Source organism: Rhinoderma darwinii, chromosome 3 (genome assembly GCF_050947455.1).
Source record: "Rhinoderma darwinii isolate aRhiDar2 chromosome 3, aRhiDar2.hap1, whole genome shotgun sequence".
NCBI lineage: Eukaryota > Metazoa > Chordata > Amphibia > Anura > Rhinodermatidae > Rhinoderma > Rhinoderma darwinii.
In genome coordinates this window covers 209,153,539-209,175,663 of record NC_134689.1, presented here as the reverse complement: position 1 = coordinate 209,175,663, position 22,125 = coordinate 209,153,539, and the positions used below count along the sequence as shown (strand labels likewise).

General features: G+C 40.8%; 1 protein-coding gene across 6 annotated transcripts in view; it reads left to right on the top strand.

The window, feature by feature from the left end:
- GSAP (gamma-secretase activating protein) overlaps nucleotides 1–22,125 on the top strand; it is a 115,748-nt gene that overhangs the window by 27,122 nt on the left and 66,501 nt on the right. For all 6 annotated transcript variants that reach the window (XM_075857332.1, XM_075857333.1, XM_075857331.1 and 3 more), the window contains 7 exons: nucleotides 13,193–13,281; nucleotides 13,717–13,786; nucleotides 14,791–14,840; nucleotides 16,643–16,747; nucleotides 19,198–19,257; nucleotides 19,424–19,467; nucleotides 21,339–21,427. In XM_075857332.1, coding sequence (XP_075713447.1) covers nucleotides 13,193–13,281; nucleotides 13,717–13,786; nucleotides 14,791–14,840; nucleotides 16,643–16,747; nucleotides 19,198–19,257; nucleotides 19,424–19,467; nucleotides 21,339–21,427 — 507 coding nt within the window. The remainder of the gene's footprint in view (nucleotides 1–13,192; nucleotides 13,282–13,716; nucleotides 13,787–14,790; nucleotides 14,841–16,642; nucleotides 16,748–19,197; nucleotides 19,258–19,423; nucleotides 19,468–21,338; nucleotides 21,428–22,125) is intronic.

Here is a 22,125-nt window from a genome sequence, read left to right as displayed (position 1 = left end):
CCCCGCAATTGCATCAAGGGATGACAGTGGGCTGCGAGAGGGAGCCACCTCCCTCTCTCTAAAACCACTCCGATGCGGCGCTAGTTATTGAGCGCTGCATCTGAGGGGATAAATATGATCGGAGACTATCGCTAGTGGTCTCTGATCGTTGCCCTGAAACCCAAGGCTGTTCGCAAGAGCCTGGGTTTCCGGATCTCCCCGCCCGATGCGGGAAAAGTTCTTCTGAAGTGCCGCCGTTAAAAGACGGCGCTTCAGAAGTACTACCCTGAACATCCGCCGTAAAAAGTCTATACGGCGGTCGTTAAGGGCTTAAACCACTGATCTTTCATCAGTGTGAAGTTGTTCCATGTAAACAGACTTTAAAAGGTTCCTTCATATTTTTTTTTTATATATATATTTTTTTTACTTTAGAAAACTTATTTGCGTATCCTGGACCCTTGTAAATGTGTCATGAACAGAGGAAAAATACTGGGATTAATTTCACTGAGACTTACATTTTTATGTTTTGAGTGAAGGTTTTAATTATGTGACTTTGATTATACTGAAGAACATTTGTAATGCTTTATAACAATCTAGTGGATTGTCATTTAGGACACTTTTTCAACTGTAAAATGTTCTTTATTTGTAAATCGTGTGTGTTGAAGAAAATAGTATGTCTATTGTGCTTGCATTTTATGACCATGCAATGAGTTTGGATTCTTTGAATACCTCTTTCGTTGCTGAATGATGTGCCTGAAGCTTCACAGACTGAACTCGCACACTGATAGCAAGGACCATAAATGCATGGAAATATACATTTTTGATAGTTACACAGTAGTTCTTTTAAAATAAAAGTACATACTGTTCATTGAGTTCATCTTACGTTTATACATTTACATAACTTTAGTTCTGAGAAAATGCCTGAACACTAAATGGTTTCTATTGTCCGTCTATTATACGTAAGTTTCATGAAGGGTTATTTTTTGCAGATCTGTCAACTGCATATGCTGTCCTGTTTAAAGGCAGCATACTACCGGGCCAGGTCCATTGTACTATTCGCCCAAATGGCACACACAAAATATTGTCGTTTGGCTAGAAAAATTCCACATAATATAGTGGATTTCTAATTATGTGAATGTACACTATCTATCATACATTCTTTCCCTTCTTTTTTTTTTTTTTTGGGGCTAATAAAACCGTAGACCGGTCCCTATAATATGCTGCCCTTAAACATTGCAGAATAATCGGTTAACATATTCTTTTTTTTTTTTTTTTTAAAACTTCTCTTGTATTGTTGTATATGTTTATCACAACTCAAATTCTGTGATTTTTGCTACACCAGAACAAAAAAGGACTTTGTTGAAGCAAGTCTTCTCTTCCTGCCATCTGGTTCGAGGAAGTTGCATCCATTTGGGAGGCTATTCAGTACTGTCTTTTTGCCACCCATTCATAGAGCTGATGTGCAGGAACTTCTCTCCTTCTTCCCATGTGCTTACTTTGACTGCTTTGTTAGTACAAAAGGAGAAGGCACTCTTAGGGCGGCTTTACAAGGTTTAATAATATGTACAAATAAGCCATTTGGTTGTTTGTTCGACTGATCGTGAAAGAAGCTTACAATTAGATGTGGTGGTTGTTTTTTAAAACATCATTTTTATTTTCACAAGTTATAGTGTTACGAAAAAAGAACAACCCAGTATACATGGTAACCAATCACTGCAAGCAGTATAAGGCATATCTGGTTAAATACGAGGTAATAAATTAAGTTATAACACCGTATACATGGCATGTCAAACAAAAAACGCAGAACAAATAGAACAAAACAAGTAAAATTGCAGCCTACATATATAGTCAAATCCTAATGAGATCAAATACACATACAAAGAAAGCAAGGTTATCCATACAAAAAGTTAGAAGAAACTAGGAATGCATGTACCCTATGTAACAATTATAACATGAGTATCAGAGTCTACGCTCATGGAGTCTTCCAATACTACTGGCCCCCAAAGAAAGGGAGATTGTAAGATACTACCCAATAAAGTCTGCATGGAGTTTGTATGTTCTCCCTGTGTTTGCATGGGTTTCCTCCCAGACCCCAAAAACATACTGATAGGGAACTTAGATTGTGAGCCCCAATGGGGACAGTAAGTGTGGGCATTTGTACAGCGCAGCGGAATTTGTTGGCGCTACATAAGTAACAAATAAATAAAAGTCTGAACTTGTTTCCAAAAATCCTGACTACCAGTACACTCTCACCATATACACCGTGGTCCAAATTATTATGCACATTGGATTTAAGAGTCATAAACATTTAATTATTAGTTTTTCAATTAAACTCATGAATGGTATGGTCTTAGGGCTCTGATTACAATGATCCAAAATCTCAGACACCTGTGATAATTTGCCAGATGTGCCCAATCAAAGGAAAACTAAGAAGGACGTTCCACGTTATTAAGCAGGCCACAGGTTTCAAGCAATATGGGAAAGAAAAAGGATCTCTCTTCTGCCGAAAAGTGTGAAATAGTGCAATACCTTGGTCAAGGTATGAAAACATTGGATATTTCAAGAAAACTTAAGCGTGATCATCGTACTGTGAAAAGATATGTGGCTGATTTAGAGCACAGACGGGTTCGTTCAGATAAAGGCATAATGAGTAAGGTTTCTGCCAGACAAATTAATAGAGCAGCTACTAAAATGCCATTGCGAACAGGTATTTGAAGCCGATGGTGCCTCTGGAGTCCCGCGAACCTCAAGGTGTAGGATCCTCCAGAGGTTTCCAAGTGTGCATAAAGCTATTATTCGGCCACCCCTAAACAATGCTCACAAGCAGAAACGGTTGCAGTGGGCTCAGAAATACATTAAAACTAATTTTGAAACCGTGTTGTTTACTGATGAGTGCCGTGCAACCCTGGATGGTCCAGATGGCTGGAGTAGTGGATGGTTGGTGAATGGCCACCATGTCCCAACAAGGCTGGGACGTCAGCAAGGAGGTGGTGGAGTCATGTTTTGGGCTGGAATCATGGGGAGAGAGCTGGTAGGCCCCTTTAGGGTTCCTGACGGTGTGAAAATGACCTCTGCAAATTACATAGAGTTTGACTGACCACTTTCTTCCGTGGTACAAAAAGAAGAACCGTGCCTTCCGTAGCAAAATTATCTTCATGCATGACAATGCACCATCTCATGCTGCAAATAATACCTCTGTGTCATTGGCTGCTATGGGCATAAAAGGAGAGAAACTCATGGTGTGGCCCCTATGTTCCCCTGACCTCAACCCTATTGAGAACCTTTGGAGCATCCTCAAGCAAAATATCTATGTGGGTGGGAGGCAGTTCACATCAAAACAGAAGCTCTGGGAGGTTATTCTGACATCCTGCAAAGATATTCAAGCAGAAACTGTCCAAATACTCACAAATTCAATGAATGCAAGAATTGTGAAGGTGAAATCAAAGAAGGGGTCCTATGTTAACGTGTAACTTGGCCTGCTAAGTTTTTTGTTTTTTTTTATTGAAAGAGCTTTTGATTTCTGTAAATATGACCACCTGATGCTGCAAATTCAACAAATTACCATTTTAGTTCTCTTTACAACCTTTAAAATGTTTTGATCTCTGTTGTGCATAATAATTTGAAACTTCTAAAAAAAAAATCTGTTAGGAGATTTGTTCAATAAAATTTACATTGTACTCCAACGGTTGGCTTGAAGATTATACTGACTGTCATTTGCATCGACTATTTAGGAAAATCAGCGAAAAATAACATTTGCATAATAATTTGGAACGCGGTGTATGTAGTCGGGAACCTATTGCGGCCTGGCATCTCCAGCACACTGGAAGCTCCTGGGTAGAACTTGGATAATCTGTACGGTGTATAATATCAACGATATATTAGTTTTCTAGCAACCTCTAAATGATTGACACACCTGGGTTGTTTTTTTTTTAGCAATGGAGAAGACGAACTTTCACTATTTAGGAAAATGTACATTTAAGATCCTTTTCCAATTTTAAGAATAAAGGGTAACTGGTCATCCGATCGGAAGGCAGTAAGAGCTTGGTATGCCCTAGAAATACCTTTTTGGTTAATTTTTTGCGTCTGAGAAAAACCTCTCATAAGGTGTATTGGATTGGATTTCTGTATTGAAACTCAGGGATTGCACTAGATGATGCAATTGAAGGTATTTATAAAAATCTGTGTTTTGTACCTTAATTATGTTGTGGATTTGCTCAAACAAAAACAAAACTGTCCCACAAATGATATTTCCCAGAGTGTACATCCCCTTTCACACCCAGGATTTAAAGTCAGCGCTCGGGAGCATTAGTTGCAAGGCCAAAAAGGGGATCTTAGAAAATCTCAATGGGAGCAACTGGCGAGTAGGAGTCAGTCTTATCCAAACTGGAAGAGATTACACCACTCATGGCAGTAGGCGTCCTTGTGGATAGAGCTCGATACCATAAAAAGTTACATAGAGATGGCTGTGACAGCCAAGATGCCTCCAGACCTACCCATTGTTTGGAGGTGTCATCCACCCTCCAACTCTTCATTTGGTCTAAAAGAGCAGCTCTATAATAGGTAAGCAGGCAAGGGCAGCCCAAACCCCCAAGATGGGGAGGTAGATACGAAATGTTTGCTGCTATCCTAGCCCTCTGGTGATTCCAAATAAAGGACATAAGGCTTTAAAGACATTTAACATAAGTGGAACCAGGATAGGGATGTTGCAAAAATAGTAAAGAATTTTGGGCTAGAGTAGCATCTTAAAAGTACAAATCCTACCAATCCATGAAAACGGGAATTTGGAGTATAAATGTCTTTCTGAATTTGTGATAACAGTACACTGTAGTTAGAGGAAATTAAACAATTGGGTGGATAAGTAAGATGTTTACCCAAGTATGGGATGCCCCCTTCCGCCCATTTAAAAGGGAATTAGGTTTGGAGAAGCGTCCAAACTGCTTTCAGGAGCCCCAAGTCTCAAATATGGCACTTTGTAGAGTTGATTTTGTAATAACTAATCGCACTAAAAGCTGCTATAAGGCCTACAACTTTAGCAAGAGATCACTCTGGAGATGATAAGCAAATTATCACATCATCGGCAAACAGGCCGATTCGGTGATCAGTGTCCCCTATCTAGACACCTGCAATATCAGGGCAATTACGGGTTTTTTTAAGCAAAGGGTTCCATGACCAATGTAATATTATGGGGGATAATATGCTCGATATGTTCAGTATTTAATTGTGAAAAACACCAAAATTTAGCGAAAAATTGCCAAAATTAGCATTTTTCTCAATTTAAATGTATCTGCTTGTAAGACAGGCAGTTATACCACACAAAATTGTTGCTAATTAACATCCCCCATATGTCTACTTTAGATTGGTATCGTTTTTTGAACATCCTTTTATTTTTCTATGACATCACAAGGCTTAGAACTTTAGCAGCAATTTCTCACATTTTAAAGAAAATTTCAAAAGGCCATTTTTACAGGGACCAGTTAAGTTGTGAAGTGGCTTTGAGGGCCTTATATATTAGAAACCCCCAAAAAGTCACCCCATTTTAAAAACTTCACCCCTCAAAGAATTCAAAACAGCATTTAGAAAATGTCTTAACCCTTTACACATTTCACAGGAATTAAAGCAAAGTAGAGGTGAAATTTACAAATGTTATATTTTTTTGCAGAAATAAATTTTGAATACAATTTTTTTTATAACACAGAAGGTTTTACCAGAGAAATGCAACTCCATATTTGTTGCCCAGTTTCTGCAGTTTTAGGAAATATCCCACATGTGGCCGTAGCGTGCTACTGGACTGAAGCACCGGCCTCAGAAGCAAAGGAACACCTAGGGGATTTTGGGGCCTTATTTTTGTTAGAATATATTTTAGGCATCATGTCAGGTTTGAAGGGCTCTTGCGGTGCCAAAACTGTCAAAATCCCCCAAAAGTGACCCCATCTGGGAAACTACACACCTCAAGGAAATTATCTAGGTGTACAGTGAGCATTTTGACCGCACAGATTTTTTACAGAAATTATTGGAATTAGGCCATGAAAATTAAAATAAACATTTTTTCAAAGAAAATGTAGGTTTAGCGATTTTTTTTTTTTTTTAAATTTAATTTTTATTTTTTTTCTCATTTCGACAAGGACTAAAGTAGAAAAAGCACCATTAAAATTTGTAAAGCAATTTCTCCCGAGTAAAACAATACCCCACATGTGGTAATAAACGGTTGTTTGGAGACACGGCAGGGCTTAGAAGGGAAAGAGCGCTATTTGGCTTTTGGAGCTCAAGTTTAGCAGGAATGGTTTGCGGAGGCCAGGTCGCATTTCCAAAGCCCCTGAGGGGACAAAACAGTGGGAAAACCCCCACAAGTGACCCCATTTCGGAAACTACACTCGTTGAGGAAATTATCTAGGGGTATAGTGAGTGTTTTGACACCACAGGTTTTTTGCATAAATTATTGGAAGTATGCCCTGAAAATGACAATCTAAATTATTTCAAAGAAAATGTAGGTTTAGCAAATTTTTTCTCATTTCCACAAAGACTGAAGGAGAAAAAGCACCGTAAAATTTGTAACCCAATTTCTCCCGAGTAAAACAATACCACACATGTGGTAATAAACGGCTGTTTGGAGACACGGCGAGGCTGAGAAGGGAAGGAGCGCTATTTGGCTTTTGGAGATCACATTGAGCAGGAATGGTTTGCGGAGGCCATGTCACATTTACAAAGCCCCTGAGGGGAAAAAACAATGAAAACGCCCAAAAAGTGACACCATTTAGGAAACTACACCTCTTGAGGAATTCATCTAGGGGTGTAGTGAGCATTTTGACCCCACAGATGTTTCATAGAATTTATTAGAATTGGGTAGTGAAAATAAAAACAATCCGTTTTCTTCAATAAGACGTAGCTTTAGCTCAAATTTTTTCATTTTCGCAACAAATAAAGGAAAAAAAAAGAACCCAACATTTGTAAAGCGATTTCCCCCGAGTACGGCAATACCCCATATGTGGTCATAAACTGCTATTTGGGCACACGGCAGGGCTCAGAAGGGAAGGAGCGCCATTTGGAGTGCAGATGTTGCTGGATTGGTTTCTGGGCGCCTGTGGGCCCAAAACAGTGGAAACCCCCCAGAAGTGACCACATTTTGGAAACTACACCCCTCAATGCATTTACCTAGGGGTGTAGTAAGCATTTTAACCCTGCAGGTGATTGGCAGAAATTGGTGTGCACTCGATGTTGCAGAGTGAAAATGGGATTTTTTTTCCATAGATATGCCAATATGTGGTGCCCAGCTTGTGCCACCATAACAAGACAGCTCTCTATTATGCTTGGTTTCCTGGTTTTAGAAACACCCTACATGTGGCCCTAATCTCTTGCCTGGACAGTCGACCAGGCTCAGGAGTGAAAGCGTACCATGTAAAATTGAGGCCTAATTTGGCGATTTACAAAGTATTGGTTCACAACTGCAGAGGCTCTGATGTGAGATAATAAAAATAAACCCCTGAGAAGTGACCCCATTATGGAAACTGCACCCCTCAAGGCATTTATTAAGGGGTGTAGTGAGCATTTTCACCCCACAGGTCTTTTCCATAAATGAATGTGCTGTGGATGGTGCAAATTCAAAATCTATATTTTACCCTAGATATGCCATTCAGTGGCAAATATGTCGTGCCCAGCTTATGCCACTGGAGACACACACCCCAAAAATTGCTAAAAGGGTTCTCCCGGGTATGACAGTGCCATATATGTGGAAGGAAACTGCTGTTTGGGGACGCTGTAGGGTTCAGATGGGAGGAAATGCCATTTGGCTTTTGGAGCGTGGATTTTGCTTGGTAGTAGTTTTGTTTGGAGTCTTACTGGTGTTTCCGTTTATAATGTGGGGGCATATGTAAGCCGGGCAGAGTATATAAGGGGCATAGTCAGGTGGTATAATAATGGGGTAAAAAAACCCAATAAAATGATCCATAGATGTGTGTTACACTGTGAAGCAATCCTTTCTGCAAAGGCCGGTGTCGCACTGATATATGGCGTCCTTTCTTATCCCCCTTTTGGTCCACACTCCGCGCCTTTGCAGTTTGGGGAATTTTGCTAGGAAGTGTTGTCCTGGTATAATACGGGCACCGTCTCTTCCAGCGGATATGTTTGGGCTCTCCCCTTCCTGGTTCCCTAATTTTAGGTCCTTGATAAATCGCCTCTTCAAACAGAAGAAATGTTCCCCTCGGGCACAACTGCATATTTTTTTATTTCCTGACTTATTGGAGCCATAACTAATTTTATTTTTCATAGACGTAGCGGTATGAGGGCTGGTTTGTTGCGGGACGAGCTGTAGTTATTATTGGTAGCATTTTGGGGTACATGCAACTTTTTGATCACCTTTTATCCTATTTTTTGGGATGCCAGGTAAACAAAAAAACGCAATTCTGGCACAGCTTTTTCATTTTTTTTATACAGCGTTCACCATGCGTTATAAATTACATGTTAACTTTATTCTGCGGGTCAGTACGATTCCGGCGATACCTAATTTATAGAACTTTTTCATGTTTTACATCTTTTTGCACAATAAAATTACTTTTGTAAAAAGAATGTATTTTTTCTGTCGCCAAGTTGTGAGAACCATAATTTTTTAATTTTTTTGTTGACGGAGTTGTATGAGGGCTTGTTTTTTGCGGGACGAGCTATAGGTTTTATAGGTACCATTTTTTGATACGTGCGACTTTTTGATCACTTTTTAGCCTAATATTTGTAGGGCAAAGTGACCAAAAAACAAACTCTGGTAACGTTTTTTACGTTTTTTTTTTACGCTGTTCACTGCGTGCAATAAATAATATAATATTTTGATACCTCCGGTCGTTACGATACCAAATACATATGGTTTATTATTCTTTTTCAATAATAAAGGACTTGATAAGAGTAAAAGGGGGATTGTGTTTTATTTGATTACTTGAAACTTTTATTGTTTTCAAACACTTTATTTTTTGCACTTTTTTTTTTACACTTTTTTTATACTTTTTTTACACTTTTTCTCAAGTCCCACTAGGGGACTTGAAGGTCCAACGGTCAGATATTTTTTTTTCTAATACATTGCACTACCTATGTAGTGCAATGTATTAGATCTGTCAGTCATTCACTGACAGCAAGCCGATTAGGCTTCGCCTCCCGGCGGGGCCTAAATCGGCTTCCGTAATGGCAGAGCAGGAGACCATTGTGTCTCCTGTTGCCATAACCGCAGTCGCCAGTCCTGATTGCCTGTCAGGGCTGGAGATCTGCTAGTAACCGCTACGATGCAGCAATCGCTTTCGATTGCTGCATCGAAGGGGTTAGTGGCAGGGATCGGAGCTAGCTCCATTTCCTGCCGTTACAGGTGGATGTCAGCTGTACAGTACAGCTGACTTCCACCGCTGATGACGCCGGATCAGCTCCTGACCCGGCGCCATCTTGCCGGCAGCTACGGAAGCCGATCAGGCTCCGCCGCCGGGCGGATCTTGACCGGCTTCGGTGCTAGGCAGACCGGGAGGCCAGTATTAGGCCTCCGGTTGCCATTGCAGCCACCGGAAATCCGGCAATTTCATTACTGGGGTTCCGATGAGCTGCAAACACCTTAAGTGCAGCGATAGCGTTTGAGCGCTGCACTTAAGGGGTTAATGGCGGGGATCGAAGCTAATTTCGGTCCCCGCCGTTACAGCCGGATGTCAGCTGTAAGATACAGCTGAGATCCGGTAATGGAAGGCACCGGCTCAGCTTCTGAGCCGGTCCCAAACATTCGGCGTGTAGGTACGTCAAGATGCGGGAAGTCAATGCTTTCCATGACGTACCTATACGGCAAATGTCGGGAAGGGGTTAAGTCAAAGTTTTAGGGGCATAATCTGGGTGGGATAAAATGTAGTTATTCAGTTGCCAAATAGAATAAGGAAAATGATTAAACTTCTCGTTTACTACTGCATGGATTACAGAACTGGCTACTCTAGAAATTAGCGCCTTCCACCAGGAAGTAGTCTATTCTAGTATAAATATGATGCCGATGGGAAAAGAACGTGAAGTCCCTATCTGTGGGGTGTTGGATACGCCAAATATCAAATAACTTGTATTTCTTAATCAATTGAAATAGAGGGGTAGGTTCAGAGTGTGCTACCTTAGACGTGGAGTATACAGATGGCCATTGAACTCTATTGAAGTCACCTGTGACTATTAACGAGCCATGTTTTCCAGTTTATAACAGGGAGAACAGTGATCGGAATTGCAATTAGCCCGAGTTCGGGGCATACAATGAAACCATAGTGTACGGGGCACCATTAATGTGACATACCAGAATTACATATCGACCCACGTCGGCCACAATCTGTCCAGTCTAGGTGAATGCTATTGTGTTCCCAATAGCGATAGAGACCCCTCCTTTTTTTTACCCGAAGAGGAGGTGGAAAACACGTGAGTATCTTTTATGTTTAAGTCTACACAAATCCTCAAGTTGCAGATGAGTTTCCTGCATACAAAAAATATCTGCCTTTTAATTGGGCAGCTTCCTTCCAGAGCATAGAACATGTATAGGGAGAATTCAGCCCCTTCACATTGAGGGGAACAACTTCAAGCCCTAGAGCTAAACCGCAGTGGACGGCGAAGTGCTGCTATCAGAACAATGGTAGGACAAGCAGACAATGTGTCTAAGTACAAACAGTCTATATTACTGATGTTGGGAGACAAGTTCAAAAGGGAATATGTAGGCATACATAGAGACAAAACAAACAAATAAAACCAATTAACTTGAATGTCCGAGATAATGAACAACAAAATCGTATCCGTGAAGAAACGGCAAAAAGTCCCACCGTAGAGAGGGCTCCGAAAAAGGAGGAAACTACCTAGCCAGTGGCAGCCCAGATGATGGAGAACTTGCCCTTGATGTGAAAAGGCATAATGCACGGTACCAAATTCCTTGGTCCATGAAGGTATTGACGTGGAAACAATGTCCAGACAGGAACGCTCAATAGCAAACAGTCACCTGTAAGTTTAAACTGTACGATGTTTGCCATAAGCCACTGTGGTCCACTCTTTTGGGCTACGTTTACAGGACCACCCGTATCTTTTGCAGTAGTAGGAAGGTTCCACGTTTGGCATAGCTGCATTCCCACCTTCTCCAGTAATGAGTTTGACACGGAATCCCCAATTAAACGGAATAGCGTTGTCACGCTGGATTTTTGTACATTTGCCAAACTCTCGTGGTCTGGCCAGGGTTGTGGCAGATAAGTCAGCAAACCTAGAGATGTATTGAAATATTTCAGGCAATGCCGGTTTCTGTCGCATAGCTTCCATAATTTTTTCCTTGATGTGGAAAAAGTGTATCCGAGCATTAACATCCCTCGGAGTAGAGGAAGGCAAGGCTTTGGGCTTAGGAAGCCTATGTACATGGTCCATAATAAAATCAGCTGATGCGGCTTGCTGCAGCAGGTTAGCAAACATATCCAGGAGGAAATTGCGAAGTTTCTCATTCTTAACTACTTCTGGGATCCCACGAAAGCTGACATTATTGCACCTGGAGCGGTCTTCCATATCCACCATTTTGGCTTTCAATGCAGAATGCTTCCTCCCACAGAAGTAGTCACATCCACAATCTCATGAGCAGTAGCGATCTCCTCCATTTTGGTTTCAGTATGTGAAGTGCGGTTACCCAATGAAGTGAGCTCAGATTGGAGTTTGACACAGGCAGATTTTATGTCCTTTTTTTATGGAGAGCTTAAGGTCTGCAACTAATGTCCTCATCATAGATACTGTAACAGGATTATTGTTTGAGGCCTCCATGTTAGAGGGATCATGGGTTGTCCGGCTCTGCCCTCCATTTTCCCTTCTCATTAGGAGAGTGAAAGTGGGAGCCAAGAAGTTAAGTGGCGGGCTGGTCAAGGATTAGGAAGTCCCCTGGGAGTGTGCTGTACTCACCGCTGCCGGAGATGTGACTGTAGAGTCACTGCATGCATGCTGAGCTGCTGACTCTGGAGAAAGAGACTGGTAGGTGCCATCTTGGGAGGTTTCAGCGGCTGCAAAGAAATTGGTCAGTTTGACCAGGCTCCTTTTGGTTTTCCGGTGCGCCATCTGCTATGGAGTGTCCAGGGAGCTTAGGTACTCGTATGTACGAGGTTTAGGGCAAATATAGCTGGTTTGTGCAGCTTACTGGGCCGAGGTGATCAGGAGCAGTGCTATCCCATGACTTCCTCCATGCGCTGCTGGCCACGCCCCACTAATTTATTTCTAAACTTTTGCTACGAGAGATGTTCATTATCTGTCAACACTGTTGATATCTTACTCCCAAGTATTTAATAACTGTAGCACATTACAGTGGGATGTGTTCTCTATCTAAGTTTACCAAAGATTCATCCATCAGAAGTAATTCAGACTTCGTACAATTAATAGATGAACCAGAATAGGAACCACATTGTCTAATGACACATTACATTGTCCAAGGTTTGACCCGTATCATCCAAAAATAGAAGCATATCGTCCGTATATAGGGCTATTATTCTAGTTCACCACGACGAAAACCTACAATCCCCGGATGGGCCCGAATACAAGCCGCTAAAGGCTCTATGGCAAGTGCAAAGAGCAGGTGGCATAAGGGACATCCCTGCCGAGTGCCCCTGCCCAACGCAAAAACTTGTGTCAAAGCACCATTCATCCATACACGTGCCACAGGACCCTCATAGAAGACGAGCAGAGGCTATGAATCTTTCCCCAAACCCCATACGCTCTAAGACTTTCCATAAAAATTCCCATTCTATACTGTCCAATGCCTTGGCCGCGACTAGAGAACACACCACTCGTTTACCGGAGTTATCCACCGGAACCAGCAAGTTTAAATACAATCGCCTAAGGTTAATGGCCGTAGACTTCGCAGACATAAAGCCAGTCTAATCTGGATGAATCAGAGTGGTAATGACCTTAGATACACACGGCCAAGGCCTTTGCGATAATTTTAACTTCAACTGGTAATAAGGAGATTGGTCTGTATGAATCTGGCATAAGTGGATCCTTACCAGGTTTCAGCAGGATGACTATTATAGCTTCTTTCATAGTATCTGGCATGGACACTGATATCAAAGTCTCTCCATATACCTGTAATAATTCTGGGAGCAATACAACAAATTTCTAGTAAAGTTCTCCTGGCAACCCATCAACTTTAAATGCAATATTTTTTACGTTTTTAAGTATTGATACTTTTAAAGATCGTTACATTAAAATAGCATTTTTTTTTATTCAGCATCCAGATATTTGTGTCTACTTATTGAAATAAAACCCATCAACAATGTGAAAGTTCTCAAAGCTGTTGATGGCAGCATTCGAGTTCAGGTAAGATGTTTCTACATAAATTTTTCTCAAACATTACATAGCATTTGACTTTAGAACTTGACTTTATTTATAGGGGATTTTGAGGGAAGGGGGGGGGGGTGGTACAGGAACAGTAACGGGATGCAATCCCCAAGGTGCTGACACATTATCAGATATTTTAAACCATCATGATCAGACCTCAATGACTATGTGTCACATGCTGAATTATCCTGATTTCTGGACCATAAAGTGCCATGTTGAAGAGGTTCTAAATGACTGTTAATGTATCTTACAAAGCGTCAGCCCATAAGTGCTAACATTTTGTAATGTACACTGTTAAAAAGATGCCACTCAGCAAAGCTATTAAGTGAGAGTGGAGCATATATATATATATATATATATAATTACATTTGTATGTGTTTTTACTTTTTGTTTTATCTATCCTTTTGTGTCAAGTTTTTATGTCCAGCTAGACATGCGCTCCTGCCATATGAGAGTCACCTGCTGGTAGTTTCAGAGGAAAAATGTGAGTATTTTCTAATTATAAACAAGAGTAGTAATATAAAAATTGTACCATATATTTTTCTCTCCAGCTGCTTTTAAATGTTATCTGAAACAACCGTAGTAAATCTGTTTATATAATTCCTTACATGTGTTCTGTTTAGATATAGCTGGCAGAGCCCACTGATGTCTTTCTGTGATGTGTGTAAGGCAAGGGCTAGACTGCAACTTTGGTATCATGACAAGCTTCTATAGATAGGCCCTGTTTATTAAATTTTTCTGCACTTTTTGATTGCACCAAAGTTGCACTTCACTGTAGGGATGGGGACAAGCAGCTGCTGTAGCCATCCAGCACTGCTCCTCTGGTGGGCAAGAGAAGGATCGAGGGGGATAAATTCAATCCCGTCTGATCCTCCTCGCTTCTTCAATGTTCATTCGGCATGCACCGTAGAAATTAGCAGGCTCCTAGAACTCTAAAGCTGAATACAGCCATGGCATTTTTTTTGTTTTTTCAATTGGCTGCTATAAATAAATAAATAAGCCTTCATTGTGAATTTAGGGAACAAGACGACCGAGCAGGATCCTCGGCTATAGATTCTAAATCTCAATTTAAGGAAACAGCATATCATACTAAACTGCTCTTTAAAAAGACAAAAAGGTTGTGCCTGATGACCACCTACCAAATCACAACTACTATATTATGTCATATGCAGTACCCCAGCAATATCCTAATGCTTTAGAGCACCTTAGGGGTCATATAATCCCACTATATAGTAAAGGCACTTTTGCAGGCTCACATCAAATTGGGAAAAACTGGAAAGCTATGGGAGACGCTGCATTGCCAAGACACAGTCCAGAATGCAGGAACATCAGAGCAGAAGAGAAAACCCAAAACTAAACACTCCTTGCAAAACTGACCGTTGGCAACAAAGTGCCTCTTGTTTACTGTTCCCTATATAGAATATAGATGTGCCATAAACCCCTATGAAAGCTTCAGCAACTATTCCTAATCTGTTCTACTCTCTGTAGATATTGATCAATTTCATATAAGCGTTGGTGAGGAAGATGGAACGAGAGTGGTAAGGTTTTATATTTCCATCTATCACACGTCTGCATTACATTATGTTGATAGTTTTGTCTCAGAATCCTGATCCTTTTGATGATGTAAAAACTAAGTGGTTTACTTTGCAGGCTTTGAATCGAAGGGCTCATACATATGTATCTGTAAAATGTTGCCCATTTATTTTTATTTTTTTTGTTTTGTTTAAGATTTGCTGAGCATTGAAAACTACATGTAAAAACCAATGCTCGCAGCTGTGTATTAGGCCATTTTTAATGGCCTTATTTATCAAAACTGTCTAGGCCCACTGTATGGTATCAATCACACACACCTCCATTAAACTCATGCGTCAGGAAGCTCCATTGATGCAGTTATCTTTATATGGACAGTTATTGCTGGAGCTTCCCGCAAACACCAGAAGCAGACATGCCCACCCGAACGTCTAGCCTATCTCCCGCGAGACCTTTGCAGCCGGTGTCCCCAGCTGCCTTTAAAGAAGATTGATTTCCGAGGTGCTATTTCTACCCGGGGAAGCTCCAGTGGCGTAGCTTCCCTGGACCAAGATAGCAGCTGGAGACGCCAGCTACTTTAGGGTCAATGCACACGATGCGTATTATGTGCGGTTTTCCTGCGTGTATTTACATGCAGCAAAACTGCAGCGTAATATGGTACCAGCATAGACAATGCGATTCCAGGAAAACTCATGTGCACTCTGCGGTATTCTTCCGCACGTAAATTGACCTGCGGTGCGGATCTTAAAATCTGCAGCATGTCAATTTGTCCTGCGTTTCCGCTTGCGAATTCTATCTGCCTAGTGCAGAAGAAAATCGCACCAAAACACGCAGCATGGGAACGCAGCGATTTATGTAAAAAACGCATAGAAGAAGCATCAGGTGCGTTTTATTCCTGCAAATTTCTTGTGGTCGCAGCAAAGTATGCAACGTGTGCATGTAGCCTTAAAGGTCTTGTGGTTGCTGGGGATATAGGGCCAACATGCAGGAGGTGTCTGGAGTCCCCGACCAGAGTTCTTCTCAAGCTCTGACAAGTCACTCCAGCATTGCAAAGCTCCTGACATCACTGTCCATATATGGACAGCTACGTCAAGAGCATTCCCAGACACAAAGCTTCAGGTAGCGCTCCGTCCGGGGGTTTGGACTAGGTATCCCAATGTAAGATCGCATTACATTATACCATGCTGGCTCAAATATTGGAGATAGGAGCCTAGGAGACAGATCTGCTAAGGCTTCGTTCACATATCCATCAGGGCTCTATTCTGACGTTCTGTCTGAGCTTTCCGTCCGAATGGAGCCCTGACCTGAAGCAAACGGAAACCATAGTAGACTACAGTATTCAATCCGGCAAAACGACGGAGCCCTTGCACAACTGAGAAAAGCGGAAACCATTGGCACCGGATCCGTCACCATTGAAACCAATGGTGATGGAAATGGAAACCTATTGTTTCAATCAGGGCTCCATTGTGACGGAAAGCTCCAACGGAACGTCCAAATAGAGCCCTGACGGATATGTGAATGAAGCCTAAGCAAGTTATTTAGAAAAACTATTACTGTGCACACTCCTGCACTATAATCGTTCCCCCCTCATATTTGGAGGTTTACTTTATACAGGATAAACCTACATTGCAATCTTTTTAGGCCAGGGACATAGCATTTATTTCTAAAATATATCATAAACTGTTACGGGTTTTAAAAAGTGTGTGTGTATATATATATATATATATATATATATATATATATCTATGGCTTTATAATATATAAAGCCTTACTGATTTATTTTGGTATAAATGTTTTTATTGTCCTGCAGGTTATTAAAAATATCAGTCAAATTCCTAAGGACCGAATCGCTGAGGACTTTGTGTGGGCACAATGGGATGTTTCCGACCAGATGCTTTTTTATATTGTTCCAAAGGTAATTTTTGTATGCATGTTAACATTTCTTTAGCTCTGTATGATGTCTTAAAATAAGGATGTTGTTAAAAAAAAAAACAACCCAAAAAAAACTAATACTGGACAAACCCTTTTTTGTTTAGTCTATAGCTGTTTGCCAAATTCTTTTACATTTCCTGTGCATGCTTGTCACACACAAAGGGTCTTGTAGTTGCTGCGAAAACAACTTTGACTGAAGACAAAAAATGTGTTACGAATGTTATTAGTTGTGTAATTACATCAGTGCACGATATTCAGAATTTGTTCCAAAGATATCGCTGGTTTTTGTCATGGTCACTAGGGGTGAGCAAGCTGTAGATGCATTGTCTCACTCCATTGAAATGGAGTTGCAGAAACTATCAAGTGAAATTACTTGGCAGTTCTATGACGAACCCTGACTCCCATTGCCTTTACTGGGAAAAGACTGTTTTATGGCTTAGTCTACTTTTAGGTGTTATAGCAGATCTGACATCAGACTGTGCTGCCCTATGTAAGGCGTAGCATAGTGTGAGGACAGGCCCGCTCTCCTATTAGCACAAAAAAATTGTGCTATTTGGCTAATAGGAGCTATTAAAGAATACAGCGGACTGCTAGTTATGAGTCTAGGGTATTCATAAGGAGAGTGCTCTCCGCACAGTTATTGACGGGTGGCCGTCTATGCAGATACACAGCTGCCTGTCAATAATTGAGGGAAGTGACTACACTCCAAAAAAAATAAAAAATGCAATATTTTTTTTATGTGCTGTTTGAGGTTAATCGTTGATCGTACCTGTCCTCACTATGCTGCCCTTGAATAGTCTGACAGATCCGTTTTAACATTATTTTTGGGTACTACTTTAAATTTGGAGACCTTCCTAAGTGAATATACTTTAACTATATTATATATCCCTTCCCCATGTTTAAAATGGTTTATTGATTTGTTTATTTTTATAACCTTATACACTGACAATGGCTGGTGACTGCACGTTGTAAAATTGTTGGTCACCTCGCTAGAAGGGCAGTACATTATTACATTTTTGCCTTAAAGTCTTACTGACTGTATTTATTACAAATAGCAATCGGTCTTTTAGCTTGATGTCCAGTGCAGGAGTGAAAATTGCTTCTTTGTTGTGCTCCCATATGTTTGACTACACTGATACATTGTGGACAAAAATATTTCCACTCACTGACGGCTGTTGAGAAATTGAAATGAATGGTATTAGGAAATTGCATATGGTTTTATTATTCAGTGAGTACACAGATACTTACGTAAGACTAGACTACCTAAATAAACACTTTTCAGGACCAGGCCAGTTTTCATTTTTGTTTTTATCACTGCTTGCTAGGAGCCATAACATTTTTTTATTTTTCCTGGACGTAGCCGTATGGGAGCTTGTTTTTTGCGTGACAAATTTGGAGGTTTAAATGGTGCCGTATAATGTACTGAGAAACTTTTACAAATTATTTTGTGGTGTGGAATGGAAAAAAGAAAATAAAACGGCAATTCCTCAAATGCTTTTTGGGTTTTGTTTTTTACAGTATTCGCTGTGCAGTAAAAATGACATGTTAACCTAATTCTGCGGATCAAATAGAATTACGGCAATACCAAATTTTTTATATATTTTGACTTTGGGGTACATTTTATATATTGTAGTGTATTGTACTTTTAACGGTCGCCTATTAATAGGATTACCAAGGGCTTAATATGCCAACTTAGATGCCGCGGACGCTATTGACTGCAGTATCGAAATAGTCAAATCACTGGGATCGGAGTTATCTCTAATCATGACTGTTAGAGAGAGGTGTCAGCTGTACTATACATCTGGCACCCGCAATGTATGGAGCTGGCTCAGCCTGTGAGCCAACTCCGTACTCGCCCCCCCTCTCCCCCGTTGATTTAGGCCCTTCTGCGGAAAGGGTTTGTCTCATCCACACAATCTGCAATAAATGTCTTTTATATATGGGTCCCACACTGATCTCCTGTATGGGGTCCCCCAAACCTGTCCTGCCTGGTGAGGCGCAGTATCAATTCTCTAACTCCAATAGAAGTGTATGGCAGTCCCGAACAGCGTACCTCTTCTTCTTGCAGAATGCTGTCCTGCTCTGCCCCGATTCTCCGCCTGGATACGGCAGAATTACCAGGAGGATCCCCATTTGAAAGATAGGTGCAGCTCTTAGTTACGATCTGCATCTATCAGACATTCATGGCATATGCCGTGGATGAGAATACCCTTTTTAAATGTGGCTCTTTCTTGGTACAATTTGATTCGTGACCTTTACTATTGAAGTTGTAAAATCAATATTATTTTTTTTTATTTTACTTGTTTGAGTGTTTTACAATAGTTCATGTAATTCTGTAGTTGATGAAATGTTCTGCCTCTTGTCTGTTTTGTATTCTATATATATATATATATATATATAACTACACTAAAAATCTACTTTCAATTTCTCCAGCGTGCAGGTTGTGTTTTGCACTGTATCCAGTTTTATCCAGATGGAAATTTTAAATTTGTAGTAAGTAATTGTGTGTGTGTGTGTGTGTGTGTGTGTGTGTGTGTGTGTGTGTGTGTGTGTGTGTGTGTGTGTCTATTTTTTTTTTTTTACAATAGAAACATTTTATTTTGGGGAAAAAAACAACTGACGACATGCACTGACTACAATCCTTTTATTCTTTTTGAAGCTTGAAATTCCACTTGAAATCTCCTTTGTTGACCAAGCTGTGAGGCAAGTATCGCAAAAACTTTCTTTCTACATGTTGCAAGCAGAAAGATCAACCCATACCTTTTTGTAAATTTTTATTTTTGGCTTGCTATCTGGTGACGTTTGAACCGGTTCAGGTCCGGGCTATTTTGAGCCTTTCTGACCAGATACAGTTAAGGGCCTGTTCACATCAGTGTTGGCTTTCCGTTCTGGGGTTCCGTCTGAGGTTTCCGTCGGGTGACCCCCGCAACAGAAAGTCAAACTGAAACCACCACTTCAGTTACAGTCACCATTGATATCAATGGTGACAGAAACATTGCTAATGGTTTCCGTTCGTTACCATTCGTGCAGGTTTCCGTTTTTCCAACGGAATCAATAGCGCAGTCGACTGCGTTATTGATTCCGTCGTTAAAAAGGAAACCTGTCGGAATGGTGATGAACGGAAACCATTAGCAATGTTTCCGTCCCCATTGATCTCAATGGTGACTGAAACGGAAGCTGTGGTTTCAGTTTGACTTTACTTTGCGGGGTTCACCCGACGGAACCCTCCGATGGAAACCCGGAACGGAAAGCCAAAGCTGGTGTGAACAAGCCCTAAGCCATTTTTAGCACGTGTTAGTTAAACCACTATATCTTTTTTTATTTGTGGGGCTAGCAACGTTATTTTTTGCGATTTTAGTTTTTTACAGAACAAGACCATGCAGGTTTCTTTTTTTTTTTAAATTATTTTTATGCACGTCCTTTTTTCTATTTTAGGATTTAAAGTCTTAAAGTTTGAAAATAGTAAAAATGCTTTTTTACTTTTTAGCTTTTTTTTTTCTGGCAATATAGTTTTACCCTGAAATAGATCTTTTTATTTGTGTTCATCATTGTCTACCGAAAATGTTTAAATATTACATGTCTACTTTAGGGCATTTGGGTCAGGGCTAGCATTGTGACAATGATTGGGGGGGGGGTATTTTATGTGTATTAAGTTGGTTTTTTTGGACTTTAGTTTACTTTTATTCTCTTACTATTATGGTCTGTCCCTCAAAGGTCTGAAAAGACCTTTTGGGGACTTTATTTTTTCTTCTTTTACACCTTATTTCTCCACTTTAACTGGGGCTGCTGTGCCCCAGTTGCAGGGGAAATCAGCCCTATTATAGTGACTGTTGTCACTAATAGGCCTATGTTGAATCTCGCTAGAACCAGCAGCAGCCTCCCGCTAACGGTGCTCGTCAATCATGTGACCAGTCACATGATCACCGGGACCAATAGAGGCAGCGGCAATAGATCTGAGAAGATAGAAGCAGCGAAAGCTGCTTCTTTCTTCTCAGGGGACCCAACATTCTGCTGCCCGATCGCGCTCGGGCAGCCAGCTAACACCCGCGCCTAAATACACTATGGCACAGGTTTTAAAGACCCTGACTACCGACGTTTATATACAGCCGGCGGTCGGGAACTGGTTCAGATCCTTTGGATTGTTTAATAGAAGTCTTCCCCCACTGTTAAAGGGTAACTTAACATTCAATAAACTTCTGACATGTCCGTAACATCTCAGAAGTTTTGGTTGGTGGGGTTCCGAGCACTGAGACCCCCACCGTTCGCTATAACGAGCCGCTTCGTTTCTGTTCGGCTTTTTCCAGGAAGCCGATGTAGCAGTGTATAAGCTCATAGACTTTCTATTGAGCCCGTACATCGCTACATTGTTTTCCGGAAATAGCCGAACAGAAACTAAGCAGCTCACATGAGAGCTTCTGCCGCTTTGTGCGATTGGTGGGGGTCTCCGTGCTCGGACCTCCACCAATCATAACTTCTGACATGTCACTATGACATGTCAGAAGTTTGTTAAACGTTTAGTTACCCTTTAAATAATAAGATCTGTTGGTTTTATGTTGTATTGTATTCTGCCCTAGCCTCGTCAATTTTGGATATGATCCCCCTGATGAAAGAGGAAGGACAAGAGTTGCATCTCAAAATCTACACATGTTTACAAATAAAACCGGTATGTTTAAAAGCTTGAGAAGGTCATATTATAGCCATTTTGTCTGCTCAACCCTTGTCTATGAAAAACCAGAAGGTGGGTGTACGTTTTATGTATACCTTCATCAATCTAGTACAGTGGTCCCTCAAGTTTCTATCATCTTAGGTTACAATATTTTTCACTTATGATGACCGAGTTACGATCTGCAATGCTTGCAATTGGCTAGAAGATCCAGCCTGGTAAAATGCCTATGAGCCAGTGTATCACATTGACTTCACTTGCCCTCAATCAGCTGGCCCTGTATTAGACTAACATTGTACTGTATTTTGATGCAGAATTTTGGTGAAGATTTCACAGCCGAAATTCCGTAACAAGTCCACAATGTGATGTGTGAATCCACACTTGCAGTGACTGACTGTTTCGTAGCACCTCTAATAGTACATGTAGTAGAAGTACAGAGCTTCATCTACTGTACTTTACATCTATCCTATCTATCTATCTATCTCAGTGTGCTAACTGGATTTTGGAGCTTCGGAACCCATTCCTAATTTTCTATGGAGTTGTGGCCCTAAGTTGCAATAGCCGTCTATAAACAAGTGAATATTGTAACTTACTGTTCCTTTCCGTTGTCTATTCAATTGTTCAATAGAAACAGTTATTTTAAAATAGTTTTGTTGTGTTTCACACAGACTGTAGTATTAGGTGTAATGTTTATATTA